This window comes from Artemia franciscana, chromosome 5 (genome assembly GCF_032884065.1).
Source record: "Artemia franciscana chromosome 5, ASM3288406v1, whole genome shotgun sequence".
Taxonomy (NCBI): Eukaryota; Metazoa; Arthropoda; class Branchiopoda; order Anostraca; family Artemiidae; genus Artemia; species Artemia franciscana.
In genome coordinates this window covers 22267880-22284300 of record NC_088867.1, presented here as the reverse complement: position 1 = coordinate 22284300, position 16421 = coordinate 22267880, and the positions used below count along the sequence as shown (strand labels likewise).

The 16421-nt window shown below is 33.1% G+C and overlaps 1 protein-coding gene across 8 annotated transcripts in view; it reads right to left on the bottom strand.

Moving 5' to 3' along the window:
• The window catches only part of LOC136027113 (uncharacterized), an 84200-nt gene continuing 67779 nt past the window's right edge, over nt 1-16421 (bottom strand). For all 8 annotated transcript variants that reach the window (XM_065704059.1, XM_065704060.1, XM_065704063.1 and 5 more), the window contains 2 exons: nt 13603-13692; nt 1-4186 (listed from right to left, as the gene is read on the bottom strand). In XM_065704059.1, coding sequence (XP_065560131.1) covers nt 2994-4186; nt 13603-13692 — 1283 coding nt within the window. In that variant the 3' untranslated portion in view covers nt 1-2993. The remainder of the gene's footprint in view (nt 4187-13602; nt 13693-16421) is intronic.

The window sequence follows — 16421 nt, the reverse complement described above, 5'->3', positions numbered from 1 at the left end:
TTTTACAAAAGAAAACTGTATTAAAACTTCCAAATATAATTTTTCTTAACACAACCGTATTTGCTATCAACTGTGTTAAAACTGAACTTACAAATGTATTTTTTCTTAGCACAACCGTATTTGCGATAACATACACCAGTGAAATTTCCACGACTTCACTATACTATCCTCCTTGAGGAGGTACATATCTCAATTAGAATGTTTCTTACTTTTGATCAAAAACTAACACATCAAACTAACACAACGGTATCTGCTAGAGCTGATAACTTGGATCGGTGAAGTTTCCATAGCTTCACTATACTATCTTCATTGACAAAGTAAATGTCTCAATTAGAATGTTTCTTAGTTTCATTCATGCTATAGATGGCAGTGGTAAAGAAAAAATGTTGTGGCATTTATTGTAGTGGTCTTTCCCACAACGCCGTCGAACCTACCACTATAGTAAATATTAGACCTTTACATAGCTTTATGAACTTACGGAACAAATTTCACCCCCTACCATGGACAGGGCCGGATAAAAGGCAATTGGCCCCAATCGGACCCCGCATTTTAAAGGGCCCCGCGTTAATATGAAAACGAACAAAAAATTGTTCAAGATGTAAAACAAATTGCTTTTAACATAATAGAAAAATTATTAATTATTCAAACAAGAGAAATATATTTATTTTGAGTTCACATTGCTGGATGAGATTTATTAATGTGTTTATTATTTGAAATTTGATAAATATACATACACACACACACACACACACACACACATATATATATATATATATATATATATATATATATATATATATATATATATATATATATATATATATTTATATATATACTGAATCTGAATTCTATGTAAATATGTAATATCTAGAGGACACCACAACCACTTGAGCCAAGTCTCACCAAAGACAGCTCCAATTAGACTCGAACTCTCCGTAAAATTTTACGGTACGAATTTTACGCCATGCTATGTAATGAAACAGTCAACATTGAATTTGAGGGATTCCCTAAATGGAGTCCATGGATGGGCAGCAAATGAATCTTGAACATAAACCAACAAAATTTTCCCCGAAAGCTTTTCACGCTCCATCAGAGCTTGAATCCCCATCTCCACTCCCACATTTTCCATTTTTGAAAAGTTTCCATGAGTTGATTGTGATGATTTTAGACGAAAATGATGATGGTATTTTGAGTTTTTTGGTAGCCTTGTGTGAAAGGAATGTTTTAACTATGAAAGTTGATGCTTAACAAAATGTAACAACCACTTTGCATAGAAGATTAAGCAAGTAGTGTAAAAGCTGCTTAAAACGTAGATTCACTACCAACCCTCTCAAACTGAATAAGTTTATTCCGGTATTTGGTTCTCATGTTATACAGATTAATTTTTTTTCTATAAACGAGTTATATTCTTTTCTTACTCACATGAATATTTGGGATTTCAATTTTGTTACTATAACACTATTATTATATCTTGAATAGTAACATAGAAATCCGTTGGAAAAACTATGTTCTTTTATAACCGTTGAGACAACCCTTAAGACGTTCTTTAATTTTTATAATCTTACAAACAATTCGTTTTTTGGAACACAACGCCTTTTGAAATACCACTACTCAAAATCAAGAGACCATTGACCTTGCTCCGGAATAAAATGAGCCACATAATTGAGCCACTGAATAAGATGAGCCATCTAATCCATCTAATCTCACTAACTTAAGTTAACCTAGCAAAAACCTCATTAAAACAACTTAAGTGGTTACAGTACATAACTTCATTAATGCCTTATTATGCAAAGCTCCAATTCCTCAAAATAGATTTTCAGAGAAGAAGGAGAAGAATCAAGGAGTAACACAACCTTATTCGTTCAAAACCATACATGCCACAATTACTTAAAGCTACCGGTATAACTAAACCTGTCGTTAAAGTGACACAACAGATGGCTTCAATAAATACTGTAATCCAATTGAGATGAGTCTCTTATGTCTAATATAGCCTTATATATCAATGAGCCAAATAATGAACGGTTTTTTTGTAACTACTAACAGTTAAATAACAGAGACAAACTTGAATCGCGATAAATGAAACAAAAACAAAACAACAACAAGTGAAGAGAACGACAAACTGTTCAATCCCTGATAAGCAGAAGTAGCATTTGGTCGACGATACGGTCGTACAAGGCAAGATGACTTCTTTCAAAAAAGAAACAACAATGTCGTAGCAAAAAATTCAAATTTTTGAAAGAATTTCAAGCGAGATTTAACGAGCTTCTACCTTTTACAAAAGATATTTTCACAGACTTGTCATTAAAAAAAAAAATTCAAATTCTTAAGTCGAATATTTGAGTCATCAGTTTGAATAATTTGTTATTATCTTTTATTATTTCTACTATTAATCTTTTTTTATAGTTTTCCTCTTCTTCTCTTGTTGAATTGTCCCAGATATAAACCAATACATCAGAAAAAATTCATGGCAAAATTTTCTTTTTGCGACAACATTTCTTTTCTCTCTTTCTTACCATTGTTCTTAGGTAACTAGAGACTGCGATTTTGTTTGTAAAAAGCACAAATTACCCCACTATGAAAATTAAAAGCGATAATTTTTCTCAAAATTATAAAAGTACTATCTCAAGCAAATCTGCCCACAACCCCTAGTAAAAATACAGCTGGCAGACCCCCCCCCAAAAAAAATAATAGACACAGAAATACCTAAAAACAATATCTGTGCATCAAACAAAACCGTAGCCAGGATTTTGGCTCGGGTGGGGGACGGAACTTTACAAAAACAATTTCAAAAACACATAAAAATTTGCCTGCATGAAACAATTTCGGGGGGAGGGATTGAATACATGAGCATTAAAAACACTTAAAACAAGCATTTACCAAGAAAACAAGACTATAAGACGACGTAAAATGGTCCAGTTATAACGAAATACAGCTATTTTTGCTGAAAAACACTGCGTCTATTCGATCCGTTAAGTGGAGTGTTTCGAGCGCCTTTAACTTGAATACGTAAGATCCTCAGAGCCTGATTTTCCCTGGTTGAAGTAGCGATAGTTATCAGGAATGGAAGGACACAGATCTTGAGGACTAGATTCACAGGGTAGAACTTGAGAGCCAAAGGTAGATTCAAATTCAACCAAAAGCTCTGGCTGTGGAAATTGCGGCTCCAGTTCTGGCAGGAGCCAGTAGAAGTCAGTAGCTGGAGCTTTTGACGTAGCTGATACGGGAGACAAAGTTGGAGAGAGGCGATTCACACTCAATTCATCAAACAAAGATTCCGGGGAGCAACAGTTCTCTGGGGTATCAGGTAGTTCTTGCGAGGTACTTGAAACAACACTGGCATTTGTGGTCATTACGGGTAGTGCATTAGTGGTTGACACTACTTCAAGTTGGTCACTCGACAAGCTGCATATTTTGCTGGCAGTCGGTAAAAGTCTAACGATTATACTTTGTAATTCGTTATCAGATAGGCTTGGTCGACCAGATGAAACTATAATGTCAGCAACGATCTGGGAAAAATAATGATTGTCAATTGTGTGGTTAAACAATGGGATAGATGGCATTGAGGATTTCACAGGGAATTTAAAATTTAATGCTTCGACAAGTTGAATAGCTTTCTCCATTCGCTTTTTGGACTTTTTTTCCAAGCTGTCGATGTCCAAGAGGGCAATACATTTTTCTTTGGCCATGTCGAGTGCAATCCTAACTGAATTATCGTCTAAGAGTTTATTTGAACTTCCCACACTTTCACCCTCTAAGGCAACAACCCTCGAAAAAATTGAAGTAATTTTGGGCGCGAGAGAGCCAAGATGATCGTCAACTGTGCTTAGATGACGGGCTACTGTCAATACACTAACACTTTCAGGCTCCACCCATTTGCGTCTTGATTGCTTGCTTTCAGCTCCCAAATCCTTTTTAGATGTGCGTGATTTGTATCTATTCTCATTCTTCGCTTTACGACGTGACTTATACCCATCATTGGAAGCGGACCGAGTTCTTTCATCAATCCCTCTTTCTTCAGACCCAAGTTTTCCCCATGGACTCGCCAATTGACCGGCGCTACCTTCAGCATTCTCAACAGTTGAGGGCGACCTTGGCCTACGCTTCTTTTTATGTTTGGAAGGAGAGCCAACTGGGAACCCAACTGTTTCCTGTTGTATTGTATCCCTCCTTCGCTCCCTCTCCTCTTCTAAAAAAAAAACATCAAGAATGAATTCAAAGGCTCGTGCTAAAGAGTACAATAGTTTATAAGAGTGTGGACTGACGCTATATCGACAAAAAAAAAATATCAACGCTATTTAGCGCTTAGTAAAACTTGGTATTTTTTCAAGCTATGTAATCATTTTTTGTCAGAAAGTGAGATCACAAACTTATTACTACCTTAAATTACCACTTAAACTAATTAAATCAATTATTCTTATTATTAAAATGAAAATTTTTTTAAGTGTCTTCAAACGTCAGATGGCGTTTATACTGTTTTATTTTGTCAATAATTGAGCCAGTTCATACTATTAATTTTAATTATACTAGTATTACTAGTAGTTTTACATAATATCATTAATTGTATTATAATAGTATAATATTATTAATTGTATTATAAAAATTATATGATTTGCATTATATAATATTATAGTAATATTATTATTAGTAGCATTACTAATACTTTAGTATTACATAAATACTAAGACATAATTCTTTCCGACACTCACTTTGGTTGCAATAACTCAAAAGTGGTGACATTTTTGAACTTCATTTGAACTTGTTTGAACTTATTTGATGAACTTAAGAGCTCTTTCGCAGAGCTTTTCCCTTTATTTTTGTACGTATAGGAACCCAAGCGCAAGTCTGTCTTTGTGATGGGTTTTAGTCAATAAACGTGGAACTTCTTGCCTTTATAGGAGTGAAATTGCTGGAAGAACTAAAGAAAACAAACACAAGTCCCAGCATTTGAGGGAATTAATTTAACTTTCAATATATATATATACAGTTGTGTTTGTTTAAAGGTATTTATTCCTAGATACGTAGTTTTAGAGATACCTATTTACGTCCTAGATACTTAGATGCGTGATTCAGCCCGTAGTTTTTCAAGCCTTTTCTTTCAGAGACCAATTCAGTGACCGTGTCTTAATGGTTTCCCATAGTTTTAGATGAATAATTAGTCACAATGTACCCCTACGAGAAGGGACACATCAAGGGATAATTTTAGAGGAACCCACACAAAAAAACAATAGTATATCACCTATAACAGTGAATAGCAAGTAGAATTAACAAAACCGTCTAATGCTAGCATGGAATTCAGAAAATTTGGGGTTTCTTAAGCAGTCACCCCCCCCCCCTGCGTACAACCCTGTACAAGAGGGTAGACAAGTGAAAGACCACTCGGTCTCATATGAAAACAAAACATGAAAACAGGCACTTATCTAAAATACAGAAAAACAACAACAGGACTTCCCCATCGACGCTTGTGTGGGTTGGCTGACGTCATGACGTCATGTTGTGTCGGCTGACGTCATGAAATTAGTTGTCAGGTGACGTCATGTTTCTGTGTCGGCTGACGTCATGAAATTAGTTGTCGTCATTTTTGCTTTGACGGTGACGTCATTCAAGTTATATAAGACATATGTTCACGTAGAAATCTATTAATGTTTAAGTTTACAATGACTGATGAAGATGCTCAAAGAGTCTATGCCAAAAAACTTGCTGCTGATAGTTCCTCGGCACGCTTTCTTTTCTGACTTTCTCTATCAGCAGCAAGTTTTTTGGCATAGACTCTTTGAGCATCTTCATCAGTCATTGTAAACTCAAACATTAATAGATTTCTACGTGAACATATGTCTTATATAACTTGAATGACGTCACCGTCAAAGCAAAAATGACGGCAACTAATATCATGACTTAATTTCAGAACTTAATTTCTGTGTTTACTGACGTCATGAAATTAGTTGTCGTCATTTTTGTTATGACGATGCTTAGTATATTGTAAAACACATTAATTTGGTTAATAATATACCATTTAAAACACCAAAATGAACATGCTGGAGTAGTCACTCGGTGAGAGAGGGTGTCAGAACGGAGAATGAAGGTCCCAGGTTCAAATCCTGGTTAGGCTAAAAAAGGTAAAAATCTAAAAACTAAAAAAAAAACTGAAAAAACTAAAAAAGGCAAAAACTAAAAACAAAAATAAAAACTAATAAAAAAAATTAAGAATAAAAATAAAAAAAAATAAAAAAGATAAAAACTAAAAAAAAAAGTAAAAAGAAAAAACGAAAAAAAACTAAAAAAGCTAAAAAAAAGGTAAAAACCAATAAAAAACTGAAAAGAAAAAAAGGAATAAAACTAAAAAAATTTTCATCTAAAAAACTAAAAAAAACTAAAAAAGGTAAAAACTAAAAGAACTAAAAAGAAAAAAAAAACTAAAAAAAGGAAAAAAACTGAAAAATAAAGGAGAAAAAGAAAACTAAAAAAATATAAATAAAAATAAAAAAACTAAAAAGATAAAAACTTCAAAAAAAAACTAAAAAGAAAAAAGAAAAAAACTAAAAAACCTAAAAAAAGGTCAAAACCAATAAAAAAAAACTAAAAGGAAAAAAAGGGAAAAAATTAAAAATTTATTTCATCATATACCAATTCAAAAACGAATGTATACCGGGATGACGACCGGGACACAGGGAATATAAATGACACAACTACAACGGGGACGCCGGGGGGCACAGGGGGATATAAATGACGACCGGGACACCGGGACATAAGAGAAATCAGAGACTGGGACACCGGGACACAAATGACGACCGGAACACAGGGAATATAAATGACGACCGGGACACAGGGACATAACTACAAAGAGGACGCCGGGGTGCACAGGGGGATATATAAATGACGATAGCGACTCAGGGAATGGTCGATTAGCAATCACCATCAACAAAGCTCAAGGGCAATCATTAGAATCATGAGGTATAGATCTGAATACGGATTGTTTTCCCATTGACCATTATATGTTGCATGTTCAAGAGTCGGTAAACCTGACAATCTATTTATATGCACAGACAATGGGACAGCAAAGAATGTTGTATATTCGCAAGTTTTACGTAGTTAAAAACATATATATATATATATATATATATATATATATATATATATATATATATATATATATATATATATATATATATATATCTATCTATATTCACAGGTGGGACATAGGGACACAACTACAATGGCGCGTAACTAATATGGCGCGTAACGACTTACGCGCGCGGGGGGGCTTGGGGGGGGCGCGAAGCGCCCCCTCCAACTAGGTGTTGGGGTGGCGCGAAGCGCCACCCCAACAGCTAGTATATATATATATATATATATATATATATATATATATATATACTAGCTACTAGTATATATATATATATACTATATATATATATACTATATATATATATATATATATATATATACTATATATATATATATACTATATATATATATACTATACTAGTATATATATATATATATATATATATACTAGCTGTTGGGGTGGCGCTTCGCGCCACCCCAACACCTAGTTGGTGGGGGCGCTTCGCGCCCCCCCAAGCCCCCCCGCGCGCGTAAGTCGTTACGCGCCATAATAGTTACGCGCCATTGTAGTTGTGTCCCTATGTCCCACCTGTGAATATAGATATATATATATATATATATATATATATATATATATATATATATATATATATATATATATATATATATATATATATATATATATGGTTTTAACTACGTAAAACTTGCGAATATACAACATTCTTTGCTGTCCCATTGTCTTTGCATATAAATAGATTGTCAGGTTTACCGACTCTTGAACATGCAACATATAATGGTCCATGGGAAAACAATCTGTATTCAGATCTATACCTCATGATTCTAATGATTGCCCTTGAGCTTTGTTGATGGTGATTGCTAATCGACCATTCCCTGTCCCGGTGTCCCGGTCGTCATTTACATCCCCCTGTTTCCCCCGGTGTCCCCGTTGTAGTTGTGTCCCTGTGTCCCGGTCGTCATTTATATTCCCTGTGTCCCGGTCGTCATTTGTATCCCGGTGTCCCGGTCTGTATATACATTCGTTTTTTAGTTTTGTTTTTCTCCTTTATTTTTTTCCTTTTTTTTTCTTTTTTAGCTTATTTAGATTTTTAGATTTTTTAGTTTTTTTATAAAGGTAAAAACCAATAAAAAACTAAAAAAAAAACTGAAAAAACTAAAAAAAGGCAAAAACTACAAAAAAACTAAAAACTAATAAAAAAAAGTAAAAAAGCTAAAAAACTAAAAAAACTAAAAAAACTAAAAAAACTAAAAAAAGGTAAAAAACTAAAAAAAAAAAAAAATAAAAAAAAACTAAAAAAAGGAAAAAACTGAAAAATAAGCTAAAATAAAGGTAAAAACCAATAAAAAACTAAAAAGAAAAAAAGGAAAAAACTAAAAAAAATTTTCATCTAAAAAACTAAAAAAAACTAAAAAAGGTAAAAACTAAAAGAACTAAAAAAGAAAAAAATAAATGACGACACTCAAAGAGAAAGCGACCAGGACAAAAGGAATGTTCGATTAGCAATCAACAAAGCACCGGGACACAGGGAGTATAAATGACGACCAGGACATAAGTAAAAAAAAAACTAACAAAACTAAAAAGAAGGTAAAAACTACAAAAAAACTAAAAAGAAAAAAAAACTAAAAACTAATAAAAAAACTAAAAAAATCTAAAAATCTAAATAAACTAAAAAAGAAAAAAAAGGAAAAAAATAAAGGAGAAAAACAAAACTAAAAAACGAATGTATATACAGACCGGTACACCGGGATACAAATGACGACCGGGACACAGGGAATATAAATGACGACCGGGACACAGGGACACAACTACAACGGGGACACCGGGGGAAACAGGGGGATATAAATGACGACCGGGACAAAAAAACTAAAAAGAAAAAAAAACTAAAAACTAATAAAAAAACTAAAAAATCTAAAAATCTAAATAAGCTAAAAAAGAAAAAAAAAGGAAAAAAATAAAGGAGAAAAACAAAACTAAAAAACGAATGTATATACAGACCGGGACACCGGGATACAAATGACGACCGGGACACAGGGAATATAAATGACGACCGGGACACAGGGACACAACTACAACGGGGACACCGGGGGAAACAGGGGGATATAAATGACGACCGGGACACCGGGACAGGGAATGGTCGATTAGCAATCACCATCAACAAAGCTCAAGGGCAATCATTAGAATCATGAGGTATAGATCTGAATACAGATTGTTTTCCCATGGACCATTATATGTTGCATGTTCAAGAGTCGGTAAACCTGACAATCTATTTATATGCAAAGACAATGGGACAGCAAAGAATGTTGTATATTCGCAAGTTTTACGTAGTTAAAACCATATATATATATATATATATATAATATATATATATATATATATATATATATATATATATATATATATATATATATATATATATATATATATATATATATATATATATATATATATATATATATATATATATATATATATATATATATATATATATATATATCTATCTATATTCACAGGTGGGACATAGGGACACAACTACAATGGCGCGTAACGACTTACGCGCGCGGGGGGGCTTGGGGGGGGGGCGCGAAGCGCCACCCCAACAGCTAGTACATATATATATATATATATATATATATATATATATATATATATATATATATATATATATATATATATATATATATATATATATATATCTATATATATATATATATATATATATATCTATATATATATATATATATATATATATACTAGCTGTTGGGGTGGCGCTTCGCGCCACCCCAACACCTAGTTGGTGGGGGCGCTTCGCGCCCCCCCCAAGCCCCCCCGCGCGCGTAAGTCGTTACGCGCCATAATAGTTACGCGCCATTGTAGTTGTGTCCCTATGTCCCACCTGTGAATATAGATAGATATATATATATATATATATATATATATATATATATATATATATATATATATATATATATATATATATATATATATATATATATATATATATATATATATATATATATATATATATATATATATATATATATATATATATATATATATATATATATATATATATATATATATATGGTTTTAACTACGTAAAACTTGCGAATATACAACATTCTATGCTGTCCCATTGTCTTTGCATATAAATAGATTGTCAGGTTTACCGACTCTTGAACATGCAACATATAATGGTCCATGGGAAAACAATCTGTATTCAGATCTATACCTCATGATTCTAATGATTGCCCTTGAGCTTTGTTGATGGTGATTGCTAATCGACCATTCCCTGTCCCGGTGTCCCGGTCGTCATTTATATCCCCCTGTTTCCCCCGGTGTCCCCGTTGTAGTTGTGTCCCTGTGTCCCGGTCGTCATTTATATTCCCTGTGTCCCGGTCGTCATTTGTATCCCGGTGTCCCGGTCTGTATATACATTCGTTTTTTAGTTTTGTTTTTCTCCTTTATTTTTTTCCTTTTTTTTTCTTTTTTAGCTTATTTAGATTTTTAGATTTTTTAGTTTTTTTTATTAGTTTTTAGTTTTTTTTTCTTTTTAGTTTTTTTGTCCCGGTCGTCATTTATATCCCCCTGTTTCCCCCGGTGTCTCCGTTGTAGTTGTGTCCCTGTGTCCCGGTCGTCATTTATATTCCCTGTGTCCCGGTCGTCATTTGTATCCCGGTGTACCGGTCTGTATATACATTCGTTTTTTAGTTTTGTTTTTCTCCTTTATTTTTTTCCTTTTTTTTTCTTTTTTAGTTTATTGAGATTTTTAGATTTTTTAGTTTTTTTATTAGTTTTTAGTTTTTTTTTTCTTTTTAGTTTTTTTGTAGTTTTTACCTTCTTTTTAGTTTTGTTAATTTTTTTCTTTACTTATGTCCTGGTCGTCATTTATACTCCCTGTGTCCCGGTGCTTTGTTGTTTGCTAATCGAACATTCCTTTTGTCCTGGTCGCTTTCTCTTTGAGTGTCGTCATTTATTTTTTTCTTTTTTAGTTCTTTTAGTTTTTACCTTTTTTAGTTTTTTTTAGTTTTTTAGATGAAAATTTTTTTTAGTTTTTTCCTTTTTTTCTTTTTAGTTTTTTATTGGTTTTTACCTTTATGTTAGCTTATTTTTCAGTTTTTTCCCTTTTTTTTAGTTTTTTTTTATTTTTTATTTTTTTAGTTTTTTACCTTTTTTTAGTTTTTTTAGTTTTTTTTAGTTTTTTAGCTTTTGTACTTTTTTTATTAGTTTTTAGTTTTTTTTTGTAGTTTTTGCCTTTTTTTAGTTTTTTCAGTTTTTTTTTTAGTTTTTTATTGGTTTTTACCTTTATTTTAGCTTATTTTTCAGTTTTTTCCTTTTTTTTTAGTTTTTTTTAGTTTTTAGTTTTTTTTAGTTTTTTACCTTTTTTTAGTTTTTTTAGTTTTTTTAGTTTTTTTAGTTTTTTAGCTTTTTTATTTTTTTTATTAGTTTTTAGTTTTTTTTGTAGTTTTTGCCTTTTTTTAGTTTTTTTAGTTTTTTAGCTTTTTTATTAGTTTTTAGTTTTTTTTGTAGTTTTTGCCTTTTTTTAGTTTTTTTAGTTTTTTAGCTTTTTTATTTTTTTTATTAGTTTTTAGTTTTTTTTGTAGTTTTTGCCTTTTTTTTAGTTTTTTCTGTTTTGACGTCACCTGATCCAGTTTTTTCAGGTGACGTCACCTGATCCATCCACAGATCCACAGACAACTTATTTTTATATATATAGAAGATAGATATATAGGAAGAATTGGCGACAGTCCTGAAAGGATTAGAAAATAATAAGGCTCCAGGTGCTTATAGTGTGGTTAATGAGGCTCTTAAATATAGTGGCTCTGAGGTTAGAAATAAGTTGCTGAAGATTATGAATATAGTTTTTGAAAAAGGGGAAGAACCTAACGATTTTAGGAAAACCTTAATTAAACCATTGTATAAGAAAGGTGATAAGAATGAATGTCGTAATTATCGATGCATCAACCTGGTCTCTGTAGGTAGCAAATTACTTAGTAATATGATACTTTTTAGACTGAGAGATGCTGTAAAAAAAAGTTTTAAGAGAAGAATAGTGCGGTTTTAGAAAAGATAGAGGATGTATCAACAAAATTTTCACTCATAGGTTAATAATTGAGAAGTGCCTTAGTTGTCAAACACTTTTGGTCCTCAGTCTTATAGATTATGAAGAGGCGTTCGATTCTGTTGATAGAAGAGCTTTAGCAAAAGTCTTACCCTTATATGGTATAACAGACAAATACATTAAAGTGATTAGTGATATGTACAAGAATAAAACTGCTGCGGTTAAGGTAGGAAATGACGTTAGCAGCTGGTTTTGTATTAAGTCAGGAAAGGAAATGGGAAAGCACAGAATCAAATTGGGAGAAAAAACTGTCCTGGACTTAGATTATGCTGATGATTTAAGCATCCTAGATGAAAGTGTGAGAAAAATGAAGGAATTTTTAGAGGTTTTGGGAGTTCAAGGTGCTAGAAGACAAAGTCACTAAAATTCACTAAGAATAAGTGAATGTGAAAAGGTTATATTGGGCAATGAAAACATTCATCAGGTGGGCAGCTTCACTTAGCTTGGTAGTATTATTAGTATAGACTGTGGGAGCAGTGAAGATGTTGAAAACAGAATAGCCAAGGCTCAGGGCATTTTTTCGCAGTTAAAAAAAAGTTTGGAAGAAAAGGAAGATAAGTCTGAAAACCAAGACTAGAATATTAGAAGATACAGTGATGACGGTGGTTAAATATGGCTTCGAAGCATGGGCGGTCCGAAAAGCATATGAAGATTTACTAGATGTTTTCGAGAGAAATTGCCTGCGGATTGTTCTGGGTACCCAGCTGACTGACCGCATTTTAAACAGTAGGCTGTACAAAAAATGGGGTTCAATCTCGCTTTTTAGGGCTATAATGAAAGAAAGTTTGAGATGGCTAGGGCACGTTCTGCGGATGAAGATTGAAATATTGCCGAAGATTATCCTTTTCGGCCAACCGCCTAAGGCTGAAAAGATAGCTGGTCGTCCTCGTCTGGGGTGGGAGGATGTCATAAAGAAAGATTTAAAGGAAATTGGAACTTCCTGGGAGGGTGTAAAAAGGGAGGCTTTGAATAGATCGGTGACAAAAACATAACAAACAGCCAATCAGATAGTATTAAAACATCCTGTAGAATCGACTTACTAAGTAAAAATCAAAGTTTTTCAGATATTTCATCCCGTTTCGGCACTTTAATTTTGAAGGTACATTTTCGTCTTAGTTAAGGAATAGATGGATCACCTTATGCTCTAATTTTTGGTAAAAGATAAGTTTCATACATTATATTTTCCGGACCAATGTTTTTACGTCATTTCTTTATGAACGGAAAGGCAGCTTATTCAAAGAGATTAATTTTGGGTTAGATTCCACACGCAAAATCAAGGATTTTTTTCTTTTTAGAAAGTTTCTAAACCCCTTTCATTGTGCTTAAAACCTCTTCCGTGTGGTTTAGCAGATTTGGAAATTAACTCAGGTTATATTTGGTGGTAACAATAATTGTAACTTACCGTTAAGCCTCCTTTTTTCTCGACTAAAACCAGAAGAGGATAGTTCAAATTGTTCGCTTCGAAAATCTCTATAGTTGGTATCAGGATGGGCTGAAACAAATATTAACAATTATTTGAAACTCGTTCAATTGGTAACGTTCTTCAGATTTTCATCAAAATCTCCAAGGGGACAGTCAATGTTATTCCAAAGAAAAAAGTCCCAACTTATGAACAACAGAGAATTAATAAGAAGATAAATCTTAGGGCACCTAAGACTACCTTTTTACCATTAAGGTTAAGGTTACCATTAAGGCACCTAAGGTTACCATTACCATAATCTTATTATGATAACAAGATTACCATAATGACTTCTAAAGATGACTCTTAGACGGCATCATTAGACACTCACTACCAAAGTACATAGCTTTAGAAATCCAACGTTCACTTGTTTTTTGGATTTTTTATTTCATTTTATAACTTTTAGGGCAATATAGTTTTGGGAAAAAGTATTTCCCCGAAAAGTAAGAAGTGACACTAGAACTTAAAACGAACTCAGACTAAAGCCGTAAATGATAGTAGCAGTCTTTAGAACGTCTTTAGAACGACCAGAACGTCTTTAGATTAAAGCGTCCATTTAAACTGTCAGCTTTTTTTTTTACGCATTTTTTTTCAAATTTATTTAATTGTTATAAAAGATCTGAGATCAACACAGAATGGGAACATATAGAGCTTAAAAAAGAAAGAAAAAAAGGGGCGTCTTGCTCTTGAGAAAAATAGTTTGAATTGAGACTTTGCTGAGCTTCTCAACGTATTTCCAGGTACATTTTACATTGATAGAAGATGGGGATGCCCAACAAAAATCGAGAACAGATAAAAACACAATAACTATTTCTAGCTCAACGAAAACTGAATAAAATTGTGCAAAATAAAGGCCAAAACCATGCAACTCAGCCATAAATAATAAATGCTTTTTATTCTCTTATTTTATTGAAAATCCATCCTTTTATGGAAATTTGGACTTGCGCCATTTCGTTCTAAAGCATGTAAAGCCACGCCCTTATAAAGACCTCTCTTTCCCTTGAATGCCCCTTTCCCAGTCGGGGACACCTGTAATGAACTGGAAAGAAGTCTACGCTTGTACTTCAAAATTAAACTCCTACTACTCCAAAAATTAACCGGGCCTTTTTCTTAAGCACGGCATCTATCTTTTACTGAAATGGTTTATTTTGTATTATTTATCTTAGTGGTTTTCACCCAGGACAAATTCTTCCTAATATCTGAATTAGGCTTATTTTAAAGTTGAAAACAAGGCACTAGGATTTATCTATCTGCAAAAGCTATTATGAAGCATTCGTATATAGACTTATCAAAATGCTTTGGGCTGATTAGGTTCATCATCTGTGTTTAACATTAACTTCATTGTCTATTTTTGAAGCCAATTTATGCAAAGAAAGTAGATTGACCTTATATTTTATGAAAGCTCTAGCTTCAAGGTATAACATTTTTTAAGCATAAAAAACATCAAAAAACACAAACTATCACCAGGTGTTTTATTTTAAACACTGAAAAAAATCAGGTTGCAGATCTAGGTTTCATTATATGCGCGTTTTGATAAAACAGATTGCCAAAAATAAATAATTTTCATTGCTATAATCGATTTAGTTGTTAAATTCTTTTAGATGCAAAAACAAAATTGGGTATAATTTGTAGCCATATTTTCAAGGAATCAAAAACTTTGTCTGTTCTTAATACAATAAATAAACCGCAATTTCTGAATAAGTAAAAAAGAAACAAACCCAGATCTGCTCAAAATTTCTCTAATTCAGGCATATATGACACCTTTAATAAAGATACAAAGGCTTGCCTGTCTATTGACCACATCAGCGTAGCCTACTATGGAACGTCACGGTATCTACAAGCTACAGACAATTTCCAAGAGACAGAAGCAAAAGCGTCCTCTGGTGGAGCAGTGAAGCTGCTGTCTAATTGGTAAAACGGGACTCAGCGTTCAATCTCACTAGATCTACCAAACACAGGGTCCAAAATTGGACTCAGGTGACGAGATTATAAGATAATGCACCCATTGTAACATAAACCGAACAATATGAGTAACATATAAGAGTGAGTTGGCCCTAGTATCGACAAAGGAAATCAACACCATCTAGCTTTTGTCAACACTTGACATTTTTCAAAGACTTTTAATCGTTTTCTGACCAGGAACGGAGATCAAACACTATTATCACACTGTAAAAAAGCAAAGTAACACCAAAAACTAGACGACGTTGACAGTTATTTTTTTTATCGACACTAGCACCACTCTTATAAGTTACCCATACTCTATGATCTAAAAAAAATAAAAAATAAAAAGAAGCAATAAAAAGTTTTGTACTGTCTTGGTATAATTGTATTTATCCCTGCTTAGTAATACTGGTCACGGAGTTCAATCACAGTTGGGGTAACCCACGATCAGGCCCGGAATTTGATTTTAATGATGATATTAAGCGAGCGTTTCAAAAATAATCCAAACAAGAAAAACAACCACAACACACAGGAACAACATGGTGGCACAGGGCTTTAGATCTCTGTTTGGCATTATGAGGCAAAGGGCTTAATCTGAGCTGCCATAAAGCCAGGAATCGCATGGAAATTATGCATTAGTATCTCCAGAAAAAACAAACAGACAAAAGATGAAGCAAACAATGCTGCTATTAGGCTGAAGTAAGATGACCAATGGACTTGGAGACGTCGTAAACTGACTGGGGAAGAGATGAATGAGGTTTAAAACCTCCCCTATACCCGTTCCCCTCTTTTTTATTCGAGAATAATTCCTTTAAAAATTC